Source organism: Mesoplodon mirus (genome assembly GCF_964341445.2).
Source record: "Mesoplodon mirus genome assembly, chromosome: X".
Classification (NCBI taxonomy): domain Eukaryota; kingdom Metazoa; phylum Chordata; class Mammalia; order Artiodactyla; family Ziphiidae; genus Mesoplodon; species Mesoplodon mirus.
The window spans coordinates 20,457,687-20,478,307 of record NC_138981.1 but is presented as its reverse complement, the minus strand read 5'-3'; the positions used below and the strand labels follow the sequence as shown (position 1 = coordinate 20,478,307).

The following is a 20,621-nucleotide window of genomic DNA, read 5'->3' as shown; positions in this document are numbered from 1 at the left end:
TAGCTGAAAGAAACCAATCTGAAAAGGCTACATGCTGTATGATTCCAATGATACCACATCCAGAAAAGGCAAAACTATGGAGGCAATAAAAAGATCAGCGGTTGTGGGGTGTGGGTGGGGAGAGATAAGCAGGCACAGCACAGAGAATTTTCAGGGCAGTGAAAATACTCTGTATGATATTATAATGATAGATTCATGTCATCATACATTTGTTCAAACACACAGAATGTACAAGAGTGGACTCTAAGGTAAACTATATACTTTGGGTGATAACGATGTGTCAATGTAGGTTCACCTTCAGTTTAAAAAAAAAAAAGTGAGTGATGTTAATGAGAGAAACTATGCATGTGTCAGGGGCAGGAGTGTTAGGTAGCTAGTCAGACATGAGAGGGTCCTGCCCCATCCTGGATGGTTCATCTTTCCCTCCCCCACCAGGACAGCTGGTGGACAGAGCACACCCAGAGATCCTCCCTCTTGTGGCTGAGGACCACCACTAGGTTTCCAGCCATATCAGGACCAAGCAAGACAAAACTGCCAGCACAGGTTGACGCAGGCGCACCAAGACCTAAAAGGTGACTCAAGGTAACCCCGGGTTCATTATGCCTCATTTGTAATAACTTAGCATTGCGGCTTTTGCTTCCCCGCCCCACCCCATGGGTTCTGCTTGGGTGCTTATGGGTAAGTGCCTGAATACTAGCAGGAAAGTTATATAACCTAAAGCTGTCAATCAACTTGACAATCAAATGACATAGGACACACCCAACCCTATCCCATTGCAGGGCTGCTCTGGTTTCCAGGTAGCCCACTCTCATCCTTTCTTGGGAGTGTACTTTCGCTCTGCTTAATAAAACTCTTGCTACTTAAAACTGCTCTATGCCTCCTGACTGAATTCTTTCCCTTGAGAAAGGCAAGAAACGAGGAAATCGCCATTCCACGAAACCTCCATACCCTCCTCTCAATTTTGTTGTTGAAGGAGAGAATATGCCATCCCAAAACATGTCTCTTTGGCTTAAGGATTATCTCAAACTGATTATTTTTAAGAAACAGCACACAAAATAAGTGCTAAAAACCGAGAGGTTACCCTCTTGGAAGAAACATTTGCATTTATAAGGGAAACCTCCGTGTCTCCCTTTCTGTATCAGGAAGAGCAAATTGACTAAATCTCTAGAAACTCTTATCGATGGAGAAGGCATGAACTTAAGTCTGCATAACAAGCAGACCTTTGTTTACTGTGCTTTTCCCAATAACCTCCCTCAACTGTCCCCCCAGCCCCCACCCCACTCTCCAACATCTTCTTTTGTCTTCAGCTGGAGATGGTATTTAAGGCAATGGTTTGGGCCATTTTGGAAAGTTACTCAGTTTCCCTGGCTTGCTCTCATGTATGCAGGAGGTATACATGTTATTAAACTTCTGTTTTTCTCCTGTTACTCTGTCCTTTTATGATAGGGAGGTCTCAGCCAAGAACCTAGAAGGATAGAGGAAAGATTTTTTTTCCTCCCCATGCTATAAACTTAAAACTGCTGTAAAAAAAAAAAAATCAAATCCTTTTTAAAGGACTTACTGTGTGTAGGTTATATGCAAATACTACACCATTTTATATAAGGCAATCGAGCATCCGCAGATTTTGGTTATTTGCAGGGAGTCCTGGAACCAATCGCCTGCAGATATCGAGAGATGGCTGTAATCATTTTCCTCTTTTCTTTCCCTGTGAGCCTCAGCTGGTCTCTGCTCTAGTCCTCTGAGACCACCATTCCCCTCTCAGGCCTCATCACTGGTTCTCAATTCTTTCTTTTTGACCACTCTACAGATTTAATATATAACAGTTTTTGTGAAATGGTGCTGAACTACCCCAGCAGACTTTAAGAACAAGGGAAATCTCTGAAGGTGATTAATGTCATTGGTTGGCATGTCAATGCAAATAAGAGAAATAATGATTTTAGTATGCTGGAACTAGGAAGATAAATCACTGAACACTTCTGATTTTTATCTTTAGACTACTGTACAGCATCACATAATAACAATGCCTTCAGTCAAGTCATGTTCCCTGAGGCAGCAAAAGCCTGATGTGATTTTTAAATAAGAAGACAGAAATATTATTTCTTCACCAAACCTTGACCTAATGCCCCAACCAGCCAGCATATAACATTAATAGAAATCACTTAAAGTAGAAGTCATAAGGTGAAGTTATCCATAGAAAATACTTATTTAGAGTTAAAAATCAAAATATGACATACAAAAATTAACTCAAATGTTATTATGGTAAAATCTGCCACATTCAGAGTAAGAGCCCTCCAAGTAAAGCAGCATTTTGTTAAGCATCTACTTATCTCAGATTTTATGGACCCACACTGAGAAAATATAGTTTACTTTGTCAGTATATGGGCAGTTTTTCGTTCTTTCCCTCAACCAACTCTATTTAAAAGTGGGTTCCCCTTTTCATTCTTTGCACTCCAGGGTTTTGCCCATAGCATTCTACATCAGACATCAGACACTGGTGAGTCACATACACATATGCATACACCTGGTACCCTTCCAGGAAAGGTTTTTTTAAATGAGATTCTCCTATCTTAATGCATTAAAATTGTCTCACCTGCTCTTCTTTTGACCTCTCCTTATCCTCCCTCCCCTCACATGGACATAGGAACTTTGTGTTCTATATATATGGGTCAAGATGGTTCTATTAATGCATTTAAAGGGACATATGCTAATACTGCTTTGAGAAGACGTGAAACCAAGCAGGACCCTGCATGGCCTTCCTGGTGACAGACTCCCTCCGTGTCCCCCACTTCTTGTTTGGAAAAAAAGCTTTAGTGTCGCCGGCCTTTCCCTGAGTTCCAAAGAGCAAATTTAAGCAGTTAATAATTAGAAAAGTGAGGGAATGCAGAAACAAAGTCAAAGCAATCAAGCAAAAAGTTACGATAGTTTACACAGTATTTCAGCCATAAAACAGAGTCAAAGGACTCCTAGTTCCTCCTCAAGGGATACAGATAACAATCTGACACATATCTTTGAGTTGGTTTACAGAAACCAGAGCCCCACCAGATGGAAACTGCTGACCACAAGCATGCAGACCTCAGATTGGTTGGAACCAGAAGACTGATGCTTAAGATTCTCAAAACATCATCCTGTTACCTCACCAACAACCAATCAGAAGAATGTCCACAAGCTGATCACACACCTTGCAACCCTCACCCCTAATGTTGCATTTAAAAACCCTTGCCCAACCCTACTGTGAACTGCCTATACGAGGGATCTAGGTTGTGCGCTCCTTGTGAGAATCTAACGCCTGATGATCTGAAGTGGGGCTGAGGCACTGATGCTAGTGCTGGGGAGCGGCTGCAAATACAGATTATCACTAGCAGAGAGGCTTGACTGCACAGAGACCGTAATAAATCAATTGCTTGCAGACTCGTATCAAAACCCTATCAGTGAGTGACAAGCGACAGTTAAGCTGTATCTTACGGAGGAGACTGGACAGAAGCAACACACTTCGGGTGTCACTGTCTCCCATCACTCCCAGATGGGACCATCTAGTTGCAGGAAAACAAGCTCAGGGCTCCCACCGATTCTGCATTATGGTGACTTGTATAACTATTTCATTATATATTACAATGTAATAATAACAGAAATAAAGTGCACAATAAATGTAAATATATAAATAAGTAAGTAAGTAAGTAAGTAAGTAAGTAAAATAAAAACCCTTGCCCAAAAGCCATCAAGGAGTACAGGTCTTTTGAGCTTTAGCTGCCCATTCTCCCTGCAAATAAATGCTGTACTTCCCTTCACCACAACCCAGTGTCTGTAGATTGACTTTACTGCACATCGAGTTTGGCTCGATAACAAAAGGGGTCAGTTCACCCCACTGTCAGCTGTAGTTTCCTTCAAAGCTTTGTCTCTGGTGACAAAGAAATCCTACATGGCCAACTCAGATCCTACCTCATACCAGTGAATCCCAAACACTTAAACCCACACTTTCAGTCCCTTCTCTGAGTTCCTATTAGGCTTATATTCAGAACAATATAGGTGTGTGTTTAATTGCCATTTATATTTATTTGATCTCCCCAAGAAATCCATAAGCTTCAAAGACAGGAATCATGATTTAGATCAAATGAGATCATGGATATGTAAGGCAACTAAGAAGTGTGGAAGGGGAGCAGAATTCGCCACCCCAAAACATACCTCTTTGGCATGAGGATTATTTTATATTTTAGGCTATTTTTAAGGAATAGCAGATTAGAAAAAGCTCAGAAAACAGAGAAGTTACCCTTTTGTAAGAGACATTTACATTTACAGGGGAAACCTCCATTTGAAAGGGTGTCTCCCTCTCTGTACCAGGAAGATGTCATGACTAAATCTCTAGAAACTCTTATCAGTGGAGAAGTCAAAACTTAAATCTGTATAACAACGTTACCCTTGTTTACCGTGCTTTGCCTGGTAACCTCCCATAACTGGCTTCCCTCCCCTGACAACAACATCTTTTGACTTTAGCTGGAGATGGTATTTAAGGTGATGACTTGGGCCATTTTGGGGAGTTACTCAGTTTTCCTGGGTCTCTCTCATGTATACAGGAGGTATACATGTTATTAAACTTCTCTCTTTCTCCTGTTAATCTGTCTTTTCATTACAGAGGGATCTTAGCCAAGAACCTAGGAGGTTAAAGGGAAAAATAATTTTTCTTCCCCTATGGTGTTCTGCAAATTTAAAGTTGTTAGTTTTATGATTTCATATCTCACTACTGTTAGTTTTATGATTTCACATCTTACATGATATGATTTTTCACATGGTATGATTTCATATCTCATACGATACATGTAGCAGATGTTCAATAAATCGAAGTTGATTTATGTTTTTCAAAACCTCCGGTGGGTATCTAGCAAAGAAATGAAATTTAATCAAATATCTTTTATACATGCTAATGTATAACATTTATTCCAGCAGTTATTCCAAATATAAGCTTCAGTGGAACTCAAGTGACTCAGTAAGTTAGCCCAGTCCATTCTGAGGTTGATGATGCCAACGTAGTACAGAACAGATGGCTAAGAATGGTTTAAAAAATATATATATATATATGTATATACATATATATATATATCTGATAGAAATAGCTATAGGCTGATAGAGTTCTTAAAGAAGAAAAATAATCTTCAAGGTGATTATATACATTAATCTTAAAGTAATTTTAATGAAATTCTTAAATAAAAGCATAATGTTGAAGAGATTTTCCTCTCAATATATTCAGAAATTATACATAATATCTTAATAAAACATAAGATTAAAAAGTCTCCAGTCTCCTCAGTGGTCTAGAGCAAGACATGGTTCCTTAAATTATAACCACGTGACGAGTGAATGTGAAAAACAAAAATTATTATCAATAATTCATGTGGTTAACCTGGAAGAAATAGGCTGCAATCTAAGGCAAGTTCCTAAAACTTTTCTTTCTGGCAACTGTCACTTCACTAGAAACACAGACATTAAATAAATCAATGCACTAATAAATGTTAACTATCCACTGACTCATTATTTGTACTGTATTTAGGAAAACAACTTTGAATTGGCTCCTGATAAAAATGGCATTGAAATAAGAAGTAAAGAAGAGACCCATGTAAAGGTGGGAGAAGTGGTAAAGCCAGAAAAACTAAGGATAGTTAGGAAACCCTCAGTTTCTGGCAGCCAAGCAAGCTGGTATGATAAAACAAATCATACCAGTTTGTCAGGATTAACAAACTTGCATAGCTATTTAAAATGTTGGTGAAAGAAAAAAATGTCAAGTTATTTGGGCTCCAGACATGCTATAAAGCATATCAGTCTGGTGGGGCAAAGTTTAGCATGTCCTCTTATCAAAAAGCATAAGGCTGGGGTGGAGGTAATAAGAGTAAAATCCTATTTACTGGATATGAACAGAGAGACTGTGCTCTGGTTTTCTAACTCATCTTTTTCTGTTTCCCACTTTCCTACTCTTCGAGGGAACGGATCAGAAACCAGAAAAATATTTAGACGTCAACCAGTCTCATAATGGTCTAGCTTTTGGCTGTGGGTAAACTCCCTCCAGCAAGGAATTCTTCCTGGTCACATCCAAAATTCGGCTCTGTTGGAGGGCCTAAGTGCTTTCTTTCAGCCAATGAATTTCCAGGACAGTGTCTCCGCAACCCACAGGCCTGATCACATCTGCTTGACATGACTGTGGCTGATAATAAGTGGCAAAGGCAACAGTGTCCAATGTTATCCAGAGATAGAGACCACAAACAAGAAAGGCGGGCCAAATGTGTCACCATCGTGGCAGCACACTCAAGGACAAGGGCAAGAGTAGTGTCCACACTTATTTCAAAAGAATTCCCAATGACCTTTCTGAATTACTTGTTTTGCTGGATGTCATTTTACCAAAGGTTGCTTAAAAAGAGCTGTCAGGATTGGGGTCTTATGACATTTGCTGTAATAAGATTTAGCCCGTAGAGAGTTGTGAAACCTGGATCTGTTATAGAAATTATATTTGGCTCCTTGAGTAGTTGCATGAGACTCTCTTATGAGCCAGATCTAGCATTAAATGATAGGGCAGGTTCTGGAATGTGGCTAGGGCACTAGCCATAAAAGGATCTTTATCCCAACTGAAAGCTACTACACTGGGCATATATGCAGGACTAGGAACAGCAAACCCCCAGGTACCTGCCTCACGCTCACTCTTTTGAAGAGAAATTAGAAAGAAGAGATCTCAATGCAGGAGAGTTGCCACAGTTCTTTGATAAACAGTATGCATTCTCTCTTCATGATTAACCTTAGGCATGGCATACAGTAATAACAGCAGCTGACATTCACTGGGCACTCACTATGCACCAGGCATGTGCTAAGCCCTCTACATGGATTATCTCACTCAGTCCTCATCACAAAACAGCGAAGTAGGTACTGTTTGTATCCCTATCTATGATTCACTGCAACGATGGCTTTTAACTCTATACCCCCATTCCTGTATCCATGCCCTTTGCTGTGGGACCTTTCACTAAAAAGGCAGCGTCTATTTCCCGGCTCTGTCATTCTGGACTGGCCTTGTGGCTTGCTTTGGTGAACAGAATGCAGACATGACACTATGCCAGTCCTGAGCCTGGGCCTCAGGAAGCCTCGTGTGTCTCCGCCTGCTCACTTGCACCTCTGTCATCGCTATGAGAACGTGCCCAGGCTAGCCGGCTGAAGGAAGTAAAATACTTGGAGTAGAGCCACGTCATCCTGGCCACCTCTGCTGAAGCCAGCCTAGACCGGCCAAGCCCCAGACATTAGACAAACCAAGCCGGAATAAGCAGAGCTGCCCAGGGGAACCACCAACCAACTCCAGGTGCATCAACATTAACTGTTAATTGGTGAAGGCCACTGAAGTTTTGTGGCTGAGTGTTACACAGCATTACTATAGCAGCAAAACCTTGTGTACCATTCATAAGCAGGAAGATAGAGAAACAAAGAGGTTAATTTGCCCAAAATGATACGAACAGAACTGGGCTATGAGATGCTAATGCAAGTTTTCAGAAAATCAGATGTAACTTCTTAATAAGGCCAATATTTTATAACTGTATTTTAAAAGCCCTTTAAAACTCAAATCAGTTTGTTTTGCCTTAATTCAGATGGATCTTCTGCAAAGACCCAGAGAAACTGATTGATATAACAGCTGACACCATTGCCTAGGGAAACGGAAACAGGGACACTTGATAGCCAGATAGAATATCCTTTACTTTGCATGACCTGTGTTGAAGGGAGCTCTATCTTTATCAGTACAATGGCTATACTGAGAGCAACTCTTGTAACAGCATCTGTAAGGAACCAAGAACCCCTTGGTATAAAGGCATTGCTATGATGCATGACACTGACTTTCAAGTGACTTCTGCCACTAACGTTAGAGTTACATCTCATTTATTCAACCACAGAGAAAAACGGTGAGCAAGGGAATTGGAGAACTTGAATATTAATGGCAGTACATCAATTCAATTATCTTGGCTAACTAATGAGGTGAACTCCTAGTGCATGGAGGTTGCAAGTTCAAACTCCACCACTGCAATTGGACCCATGTGGGTACTTAAGTCTTCGGCACCAGCTGCAGCAGTATGGGATGGGAGGAGAAACCCGTTCTTGGGATAAGAATTACTACCAGAATTGCTCATGCAAAGCACTCAGAAAATTGGAAGATACGCTAGGTCATCCATGGCATTACTTGGGGACATGAACGATGTCCTTACCATAAAGAGAAAAAGGAATCAGCTACTAGAGTACAGGAGAAATCAGTGAATTGTTTTACACAGTAAATAAAGCTTTAATTCTTCCCTTAATAAAATCTCAATCTAAAGTATAATAAAAGATTCGTTCCTTTTTAACTAAATTAACCTTCTGCATACAGAATGTTTTAATGTATAATAATAGACCAGTGATTTGATCTTTGATTTGAGTGTTGACAGAAACTCTCTCGTTGACCAACCTCTAGCCAGGTTCCTCTAAGCCCTGTGCCAGGCCTGCACAGCCCAGTTTTATCAAGAATCCCAGTAAGTCAGTTTAGAGAGAACCCCCTCCACACTTGATATCTGAGCACCCTCCATATCTGTCAGATTCCTCATCCCCCACCCTTGATATCTGTGCACCCTGGTCTGCCTTCAGAAAAAGTCCCCTGACCTTTGAACATTTCCTCTTAGTCATTTTCCATCCACTGCCTCCTTCACCCTGCTCCTTGGCCAGCCCCCAGCTGTCTCTGCCATGTTCACAGTTGAGCCCGATCTCTCTCTCCTACTTTGAAAGTCTTGACACCCTTTGCAATAGTGCTGAATAAAGTCTTCCTTATCATTTTAACAAGTATCAGAATATTTTTTGCTTTAATAGGGTTCACCCTACAACAAAAACCGATAATTTGAGAGAACAGCAATAAAATGCCTATTGGCAGAGCTGAGATATATGAATAAAGATAAGTAATTTGGGGACAGAGTATCTATAAGGAAATAAAATTATGTGGTTTAATAACTTAGCTCAGCCAAAATGTTCGAATGGGAATTCCAATTTCCTTGAATTTTCTAGAAACTACAATTCAAAGCATAAAGTGGAAAGATCTTTTTCTCCTTTGCATCAACACGATAGAAAATTGTTCTTTGATGTGTATGTTTACATTTCTGCCTTAGTAACCCCAAAAAATGGTAAACATTTTAAAGACTGTTTTGATGAAGGAACCTTACAGAGCCTTAGGTCATCATTCCAAGCATCAGGGATCACTCCTCAGAATGATATATGTAGGAAATACTGGAAATTGAGCTCAGTGTGTGGACTGAGCCGAAGATGAACCTCAAATGTTGCTCTTAGATGAAATCTCTGATAATCAGCTTGTTTCTTACTGTTTCCCTGTTTCTTCTGAAAATTCTATGAACACAAAAAAATGCAATGTCACCTGGTTAGACTTGAACTGATTAAGCTTTCACTCTATTTGTCTTTAAAATATTAGAATGCTACTAGAAGCAAAACCTATTCCAACTGTTCCCTACCTCTAAAATGCTAAGAAATTAGGAAATATGTGCCTTTTATGTGTATAAGATCTTAATTACATGAATAAGTCATCTCCTGATAAGGGTGAATCCATTATAGGACCAGCCACTAAGAAGTCTCTTCATTATGCTGGTCTCCTCATGCCAGTCATAAAAATGGTGAGGATTCAAGTGTTTTTCAGAGAGAAGCAAGGGAATTGAACACTGACTTAAAGCTAGATCGTTTGGACTTGAACCCCACCTAAACCATTTTCAGGCTGTGTGACCTTGGGGAATTTACTTAAACTCTTGGAGCCTCAGTGTCCTCATCTGGAAACATGAGGGCAGTAATAGCAATTACAGGGCCACCGTCAGGACTAAATGAGTTAACGCATCGAAAGCTCTTATAGAATGCGTACCAGACATCCAACTAAATCTCAGCAAAAGTTAGCTACCTTATTATCATCCTCAGATATTTAAAACATTATATAGCCATCGTTGGGATCTTCATGTGCCCACCGTGGACACTGATATCTATCTGGGGCATTTACTCATACGTTACAGATATAAATTATCATTAATAATTTTAAAATGGAAGAGAAAAACAAGTAACAACTTTAGACATCCCTCCCCATGTACACACACGCCCCTAAATCTCTCTCCTGTCATTTACGTCATGAGCCTACAGATCGGGGTTTGTCACAGTAGGATGAGAGCATCATCTCTATTTACAGTGACAATACACCATGAATTCTCTGAGAGAGTTATACTTTCATACCCTTCATATAACTTTCCACAAAAGCAACTTGTTAAATGATTAGCTAATATGCTGTATTTTTAAACTATGCATGATCTTCTAAATAAGATCACAAAACTTAAAAAGTTCTCTGACAGACACGGTCACGACTTTGGGTCTGAAAACTGGAGAGAAAATGTTAGTGTAAAAGGCACAAAATGGTATCCTAGGGACATATTCAGTTTGGCCTCCAAAGTATTGGCCAAGATTTAAAATGTAGGATATTTCGGGGCTTCCCTGGTGGCGCAGTGGTTGAGAGTCCGCCTGCCGATGCAGGGGACACGGGTTCGTGCCCGAGTCCGGGAAGATCCCACATGCCGTGGAGCGGCTGGGCCCGTGAGCCATGGCCACTGAGCCTGCGCGTCCGGAGCCTGTGCTCCGCAACGGGAGAGGCCACAACAGTGAGAGGCCCGCATACCACAAAAATAAATAAATAAAATAAAATAAAATAAAATGTAGGATATTTCACATACAAGTCCGTATTTCTGACTTCTCTCAAAAAACAAAAAACCAGAAACCGAGCAACCCTCGGGAGGCATCCTGCATGAAAAGAGTCTGAGCTGAATCCTGAATATCACATCCATTCCTATTCATCACTACTGTGTCCCAAAGAGTCTGAGCTGAATCCTGAATATCACATCCATTCCTATTCATCACTACTGTGTCCCAAACACTGAGGCCCAGGGTCAGCTGTCACTCGTCACTGCACTTGCACTGGCTTTTGCTGACACCCAGCCAGCTTTACTCCTGTATGTTATTTAATGTTCCTCACTGGCTGTGAGGGTATTTGAGCTTGGAACTCCTGACTTTCGCCTTGACTAAGTCCTTTGCACCTTTCAGGCACTGCACATCTTTGACTTGCAGACTCCACACCAACTGGTCCCTGAGCCAGTGAGAACCAAGCCTCCAAGGTGCTTACCTCAGAGTACAGTCTAGAATTTGTTTCCTCCTCTAAGCTGCTATCCCAGAGAATCTGAAACATCCTCACCAACTACTAGCTTGACTCCAACTCCCACCCCTGTTGCCAGACCATGAATCTCGTGTGGGGTTGCTTGAATCCTTCCCCCCTCATATTAGAGCACTCTGAGAAACCCAGTTGGTCAGACACCAACAACTCCACCTTCCCAGTCCTGGCTACTAGCACCCGCTCACCCAGGGACTGAGCCCTGCCATGCTGAACTCCAGGCAGGGCTTGAACTCTTCAATTCTTTTAACAGGCACTGTCCAATAGCCACACATGGCAACTGAACACTTGAAATGGGGTTAGTCCGAACTGAGATGTGCTATAAATATAAAATATGCATGGGGCTTCAAAGACTGAGTGTTAAATAAAGCATACAAACTATTGCATTAATAATTTTACATTAATTACTTGTTGAAATGACAATATTTTGGATATATTTGGTTAAGCAAAATATATTATTGAATTAATTTCACCTGTTTCATTTTACTTTTTATATAAGGCTAGTAGAAAATGTAAAATTCCATACATGGCTCATATCGAGTTCTATTGGATAATGCTACTTTAGGTAACAAAGACAACCACCGTCCAAAGAGTTCTGCAACTCCCTACTCTCACTCCACTGGCCTGTCCCTCTGGTTCAAGTAAAGTCTGCAGCCAGTCCCACATGGATTAAGGCCCTGGCTCACTATCTGATAGGCAGGAGATTGTTCCATGTGGCCTCTTTAGGTGGCTTTCTGTGGAAGGATTCTCTTTTTTCTACATGCTATTCTTCCTGTTTCTAATTAAATTTGTGAAACTCCCATAGTTATGTGTGAGTGAATAAATATGACTGTACGTGAATGTGGCTGTGTGCACGTGCAGACTCGCATATGGGACGTCACAAGGAAATAGTAATGTAAAATTGTGTGTTTTCCCCAATGAAAAAGGGAGAGAGGTATGTTGGGGGAGTGAGGGAGGACGCTTTCCCTGCTATGAAGGAAACCTCAAAGTGAACTGCTCCTCCCACCCTCTCTATAACAAAGGGTGCCAACCAGAGGCAGTTGGGCCAACTTGCCATTAAGAGGCTGCAGAGGGCTTCCCTGGTGGCTCAGTGGTTAAGAATCCGCCTGCCAATGCAGGGGACACTGGTTCGAGCCCTGGTTCGGGAAGATCCCACATGCCGTGGAGCGATGAAGCCTGTGCGCCACAACTACTGAGCCTGCGCTCTAGAGCCCGCAAGCCACAACTACTGAGCCCGCGTGCTACAACTACTGAAGCCTGCGCACCTAGAGCCCGTGCTCTGCAACAAGAGAAGCCACCACAAGAAGCCCACGCACCGCAACGAAGAGTAGCGCCCGCTCGCTGCAACTAGAGAAAGCCTGCACACAGCAACGACCCGACACAGCCCCAAAAAATAAATTTATTTAAAAAAAAAAAAAAAAAGGCTGTAAAAACAGAAATACTGAGAAGCACAAAGTCTCTTAGAGGAACCCAGGTATCAGTTTTCAAAGGAAAACTAAATAGCTCAGAGGAAAAAAACAGCAACCAAAAAAAGCAGAACTAAAAAGTAGCCTAAAGGCCCTCACACGGAGTTTGGCACAGTCCACTTAAAGCAATTTGAATCAGGGAAATTTTCTATGATCTGAAAATTGAAGCGAATACTTGCACTAATGCAACAGGCTTTAGTAAACGATGTACTGTCGCCCTGAGTCAAATGCCTGCCCTGCTCATATGAATTGCCAGAGCTGTTTTTTGGTGGTAACTGCAAACAAATGAATGATGCAAAGGCCTTGCTACTCCAAGTGTGGTCCCTAAGCCAGCAGTGTTAGCACTGCTTGGGAGCTTGTTATGCAAATTCTTGGGTCCTACCCCAGACCCAGTTAAAATGCAATGAAATTTTGCATTTTAACCACCAGATCCTTCAGTGATTCCTGTACACATTAAAGTTTGAGAAATACCTGAAATTTAACCTTCTGACTATTCATTTGCTTAACAACTATTTTTGAAAATAAAACAATGGCACCCACCCCTCTGAGTTAGTGTCTCTGGAATTTGTCCCATTGGGGATATTTCTGTTTTTCTCTTTGGACTGTAGCTAATAATAAAGAATGTTTTTCAAGTAAATCAGTGGTTCCAGGTGGTTCTTGGATGAGAGCCCTGGAACACGGCTATAAAAAGCCAGATATTACTCTTATAAGTTTCCAACTTAAGTATTCCCTGAGGCAAATAGCTTCTGCTTAAGGGAGGCAAATAATTTTATGTAAAATAAATGAGTATCTGTGTAACTATCACACTACCTTCACGTCCCATGTACATCAAAGTAAGGGGGGAAGTGCCAAAATCAACTTTACTTGTCACATCCTGACACATGAAAAAGGGACTTTCACACCAAAACTGAGACAAACAAATTAATCCACATACCTTTCGTATTACTTAAAATTCTTCTACTGCCAAAAAAAAAAAAAAAATCCTGCTATATAAAAACACCTCCATTATCCCTTAATTGTTTTTATATCCTTCCCAGGGCTTATAATGTTACCACTGTGATTATCTGATAAATTCTCAATCCATTTACTCTGACCAAGGAGTGAAAGAAAACACAATGGGAATATTCAGTATTTTGAAATAAGACATTAATTCTTCAGTGGAATTATTTACAAGGAGAGTACCTCCAGGTTCAAATATGAAGTCTCGAACTTGGCATAAAATTCTCCAAAGTATCAAAAGAGAGAAAAAAATCCAAGTAAATGTGCTTAGATGTATGGCATTCCACAGCAAACCTCAGCACATAATACATAGTTATAATACATATCAACACATAATACCAACCAGTGGAATTATCATGGCTTAACAGACTTTTTTATTTCTTTGCCTTTAAATTCAATGTTTAATGACCACCTGCATCCAAGGTGCTTACATATTCATATCTCACTGACTACGATGGATTGTTATTAGCAAAGGGAAGCAAAATATACCATCCCAAAATACGCCACTTTGGCATATTGATTATTTGGGGCTGATTATTTTTGAGAGGCTGCAGACACAGGAATTGTCCGGAAAACAGTAGAAATCACCCTTTTGTGAGAGAAATTGACATTTATAAGGGTAATCTCCATTGTAAGGGTGTCTCCCTCTCTGTACCAAGAGGAGGAGCATGACTAAATCTCTAGAAACTCTTAGCAATGGAGAAGGCAAGGACTTAAGTCTGCCTCACAGCCACACCCCTATTTACTGCATTTTGTCTGGATTCTCCCAGTGCTCAACGTCTTCTTTCGTCTTTAGCTGAACTTGGAGTTTTTTTTGTTTGTTTGTTTGTTTGGTTTTTTGCGGTACGTGGGCCTCTCACTGTTGTGGCCTCTCCCGTTGCGGAGCACAGGCTCCGGACACACAGGCTCCACGGCACGTGGGATCCTCCCGGACCGGGGCACGAACCCGTGTCCCCCGCATCGGCAGGCGGACTCTCAACCACTGCGCCACCAGGGAAGCCCTGGACTTGGAATTTAAGGTGGTAGCTTGGGCCATTTCTGGGAGTTACTCAGTTTTCCTGAGTAGAAGAGGTACACATGTTATTAAACTTGTTTGGTTTTCTCCTATTAATCTTTTATTATAGGAGGGTCTCAGCCAAGAACCTAGAAGAGTAGAGAAAAAATTATTTTTCCTCCCCTACATTAGTTAATCATACCTAGATATTCTGCTTCATGCCATTTGTAAAATATAGTTCTTCACAAAGAAAATGCACATCAAAAAAAAAAAAACCTAGCTAAATTGAAATTTCTATTTTAAAATAGACCCTCTCCTCCAGTGTAGCTGAAACACATGGAGAAGAACACAGCCAAAATGAGGAGACTTTTTAAAATTCATGACCTCCAACTTCACCTAGAGCAGCCACACTACATCTCCTCAGTTTACTCAGCCTCCCACTCCCCTGGACAACCATGTCACTCCTCCTCTGTCCTCCAACCTTCAGCCCCAACCTCTGAACTAAACTCAAGACTCACATAACCCTACTGCCCCCATGACATCTCCACCTGGAGGTCTGATAACATCTCAAATTCAACATGGCCGAAACTGAACTCCTGATCTTCCCTTGCAAACCTGATCCTCCCCACAGCATTCCTCTTCTCAGTTAATAGCACCTCCGTATTTCCATCTAATCAGACTCAGAGCTCCTACTCTCAGATCCCTCAACAAATCTGTCAGCAAACTGCACCGGTTCTATCCTTCAGAATGTATTCAGAATACAACCCCTTCTCACAACTTCCACAGCTACCATCTAGTCCAAGCCACCATCATCTCTGGCCTGGTCCCTCTGATAGTCTCCTAATTGGCCTCCCTGCTTCTATTCTTGACCTGATACAATCTCTTCTCAACACAGCAGCCAGGGCGATCCTCTCAACATAAGTCAAGTCACATCAGGCCTCTGCTAAAAAGCCTGCATTAGCTCCCCACTTCACTCAGAGTAAAAGCCAACATTCTTACAATGTTCTACAGGTATTATAAAATGCCGCACCATCCCTGCTATTGCTCTGACCTCAGTGCCTACTTCTCTCACCCTCATTCACCCTGCTCCAGCCACGTGGACCTCCCTGCTCTTCCCTGACCACTCCAGGCACATCCTTCCCTCAGAGATTTTGCACTAACTGTTCCATCTGCTTAGAACACTCTTCCCCCAGATAGATGCCATATCTAATTCTCTCACCTCCTTCAAATCTTTGCCAAATGTCATCTTCACAATGAGGCTTTCCTTAATCATCCTATTTAATCCTACAATCCACCCCACATATTCACACCTTCCAGCAATCCCGATTTGTCTTTACCCTGATCTCATTCTTTTCTCTTCCAGAGTCCTTATCATCTTCTAATACACTTGTTAATGTATGCATTGTATTGATTTTTTTGTCTACCCTCACCAACAGAATGTCATCTCAATGAGGTCAGGGATCTTTGTTCTCTGTTGTATCCCAAGTGCCTAGAACAGTGCCTAGTATATAACAGATGTTCAACAAATATTTGTTGAGTAAATAATGAAATTAAACCTCAGCTTTTATTAGTGGATTTATCTGGTTGGGCCATTAACACCACTATGACAATTACGAATAGCCACAGATCATGGGTACATGGAAGTTGATTACAATGCTCTTTCCATATACGTTTAGAAATTTACAAAATAAAAGAATTTCTTTTTAAGCTTATGAAAAAAATTGACAGTGTTTTCTGTGAAATAAATGTCACATCTCTAGTTTTTAGAAGACAGCATAAGGAAAGGGGGAAAAAATCCCTGCATTTTTTTGTTTCTAAGCCACTTAATAGTTGTTAAATATGAGAGGGTGTGGAGAAAAGGGAACCCTCCTACACTGTTGGTGGGAATGTAAATTGATACAGCCACTATGGAGAATAGTATGGAGGTTCCTTAAAAAACTAAAAATAGAACTACCATATGACCCAGCAATCCCACTTCTGGGCATATATCCAGAGAAAACTCTAATTCAAAAAGATACATGCAACCCAATGTTCATAATAGCACTATTTACAACAGTCGAGACATGGAAGCAACCCTAGTGTCCATTGACGGATGAATAAAGAAGATGTGGTATACACACACACACACACACACACACACATGATGGAATACTACTCAGCCATAAAAAAGAATGAAATAATGCCACTTGCAGCAACATGGATGGACCTAGAGATTATCATACTGAGTGAAGTAAGTCAGACAGAGAAAGACAAATACCATATGATATCACTTATATGTGGAATCCAAAAAAATAATACAAATCAACTTATTTACAAAACAGAAATAGACTCACAGACATAGAAAACAAACTTACGTTTACCAAAGGGAAAAGGGGAGAGGGATAAATTAGGAGTTTGGGATTAACAGATACACACTAATATATATATATAAAATAGATAAACAACAAGGTCCTACTGTACAGCACAGGGAATTATACTCAATATCTCGTAATAACCTATGATGGAAAAGAATCTGAAAAAGAATAGATATATATGTATGTATAACTGAATCAATTTGCTGTGTACCCAAAACTAATATACTGTAAATCAACTATACTTCAATAAAAAAATTGCTTGTTTTCAACCCAATCAAAAAATGAGCGGAAGACTTAAACTGACATTTCTCCACAGATGGCCAATAGGCACATGAAAAGATGCTCAACATCACTAATTATTACATTATACTATATATATTATATATATAACTATTATACACATAACTGTATCACTTTGCTGTACACCAGAAACTAACACAACATTGTAAATCAACTATACTTCAATTTTTTAAAAAGTTGCTTATTTTGAAGAACAAAAAATAAATAAATAAAATTGGCAAAAAAAGAAGTTGTTAAATATATTACAAATCACTTCATCACTGGGTCTCCAGCTTCCTCATCTGTAAAACAAAGAAATCTGACTAGAAAATCTCTACCTTTTGTAATTACAATAGTTCATATATCTAATCCTAAAATTATTTAGGTCCTCTTTTTTCCTAAGCATTGACCTAACACATTTAATCTCTACAGGAGAAATTCTGACTCTTCAAGGCATGATTTCATGCTGTTTTCTCATTTCTAAATTTTCTTAATTTTCATGATAACATTCTACATTTGAGTTTGAGTTTTCAATTAATATGGTACTGCAGGAATTCCTCTTTGAAGCAAAACTGTTATCTAGATTCGTCACTTGAAGAGCTAGAAGGCTGATATTGGCCTGTTGACCATATACATGTCAGATCTGGTTAACCGCCCTTGTTTTTATCAGCTGGGGAGTAGCACTTACCACCTCCTTCTTGTCTTCCTGGAAGTGTACATCCACAAACATTTTCCCAACAACGTAAGGGAGGGTACTTTCAATAAAGTTGACACATTTATCCCACTGAGGCAACAAAGTTGTGGTACCCTGGATTACCTGTGGGAGATAATCGATCCAGACTGAGCTTCACTTGGATAAAACCAACGACTGAAAAAAAGTTCAAACAACCTGAAGGAAACAGTCTACAAAACACTGCAGGCCCCAACCCATATACATGTGTCAGATAGTAAACCAAAGGTAAAATTGGATGAAGAAAAATATTCTGCTTGTCCCATTATATTTAAAACTAAGTGAAAATATTTTAAGAGTGGATAATAATGTATTCCTCCTTTCCTTCCAATTTTCCCCATTAAACAAAGGATTTGGACAATAGCATAGCTTTTCTGCAGTTAACAGGGATGAGAGGGGATGCTGTCCAAGTGTCCAGATGGTAGTTAATTTCCACCAAGAAAGGTCTAACATCAGTAGGTGATCAAAGCTCCTGCCCAGTGAGGGTTTCCTTGCTCTGGGAAGTACACTCATAAGACAGACCAGGAAAATATGCCCACCATGAACAACCCAGGAAGCATATTTACATTGTGTCATAACAGAACACACTGGTGACCAAGTAAAAAACAAATGTAAATGTTTTTCTCATCTGTCCCAATTAAACCATTTCAAGAAAACACTTACAAACAAGTAAGGAAGTTCCAAAGCAGGACTTGGAAGGCTCAAAGGTTTACTCTTGGGGGATGAAAGCAAAGAAGTAAATATCGTTTAAGTTGCCCTTGCAGGTTGGGAGTTTGGAGCACTCAAAATGCAAAGTGAAGGCAGACAGCAAGGGAGGGAGGCTCTGAGAATGGTGGCTGGAGGCATCCCTTGAACGATGTTAGACTCAGGTTGTTGGTTCAGAGCAAATGGGATTAACAATGAAATTCATCTATTCTTCCTCTACTTTCTGATAACACAACCACTCTCAGAGGTAAGGAATGAATGAATCTATTTTTAAAACTTCTAGAGAAAGAGACCTTACAATCTTCTTTGACAATTCAGTATTATATTTAGCACTTTATGCTCAAGAAACATCCCTTCATACCTAACCTCAAATTTTCACAAACTACTTCTTACACCTCTCTATTCTCTTCACAGTGGGGGTGGAAAGCAGCTGGGTACCATCTTTTATGTGATCCATGGGAGTTAAAAATACACACAGACACATATATATAATCTACCTTTTTTGTAACTTAACCCTTTGATATGACCTCAACATATATAGTTGTTTTATGATGTTCTCTATGAAGCTCAATACTCTAGTGACTTTAAGGGCCAAAATGTATCCAAAATAATTGTGCTACTACTCAAGAGTAATGACCCACTAAGAACTTCTCTACTTATCACTTTCTCTAGTAACTAAAATGTCTGTTAAATGAAATTATAGTTTTCAAAATTTGCCATTACTTAACTCCAAATTGAGATAAAATTAACTTAAAATATTTTCTAAAGTCACAAAATTCTTAAAATGTTAAAAAAAAAAGCCACAAAATCCTTAAGTCCTATATTAGTAAGAGAATTACTAAGACAAAAGCCTCTGAGACAAAGAGTAACACCTATGTAAGTTAAGAGGACAACAGGAGTGGGAGAGGAGCAAAGATCACAGAGCTGGGTGAGGAGGGGGAGAAGAAAAGTGTTTCAGGCAGTTGAGCCACATCTCAGAGGAGACTAAATTTAGGCCTCTTTGGCCTAGTAGAATTAGGATAAATTAAAAGACTGAAGATCAAGGTAGAGTTAAAGACAAAACTCTACCCCTAAATTAAAGATGAAACTTTACCATCTAATACTTATATCATGCGTATTTTGAATATTCAGAATACTGAAAATGAAAGACAGTTACAAATATATCACTAGGAAATATTAAAATTATAATTACAGTGACCCACTTAAAAGCACTGGGGGAAAGGGGAATAAATTGATAAGAAGGGGAGAGCGAAAACAACATGCTGGTCCCAAGTATTGCCCTCAATATCTCTATATAGCCTCATCAAAGAAGAGCTCGAGTGTACCTTACTGTATGTAAGGTTTACCTCAATAAAAAGAAATAAAGCCAAAAAAAAAAAATAGAGTTTGAGATGCAAAACTCCCTCTGTTTAAACAATTGGATTGTTTCATCTAATCCCTGAAGATGATTTTTATTGGATTGGTTAATATACAGACTGTTCCGGCATGTGAAGTTATCCAGTGATGTAACACTGCAATCTTAAAACGTACCCGTGAGAATTCCAGCCACCTATACTGAAAGCGCCTGCTTAGGTTTGGAATTCTGGAATAAACCATCCTCCACACCAAATAGTTGGCAACGGTCCTGTTAACAGAAAGAGAAGCACATTTGTTGTGTTGAATTTGATATCTGATGCTCTGCAGAACACCCTCGGAAAATCTGTTGGCAAAGCTCCACGGAGGGACCTCTTGCTCATACAAAACTGCAGAATTTTCACTTGAGAAATGACATAAGATGATACAGTGTCAATAAGCTCAACCAAAATTGGCTTGCTTTTCACCACCTAATATAGATAGATGATATGAAAATTCCAGCCCCAGG

At 40.1% G+C, this 20,621-nt stretch overlaps 1 protein-coding gene across 1 annotated transcript in view; it reads right to left on the bottom strand.

Moving 5' to 3' along the window:
* The window catches only part of PHEX (phosphate regulating endopeptidase X-linked), a 195,912-nt gene that overhangs the window by 113,185 nt on the left and 62,106 nt on the right, over positions 1-20,621 (bottom strand). The window contains exons 10-11 of the mRNA XM_082610379.1: positions 20,291-20,384; positions 18,014-18,142 (exon numbers count right to left, since the gene is read on the bottom strand). Of these exons, the coding sequence (XP_082466505.1) occupies positions 18,014-18,142; positions 20,291-20,384 (223 nt within the window). The remainder of the gene's footprint in view (positions 1-18,013; positions 18,143-20,290; positions 20,385-20,621) is intronic.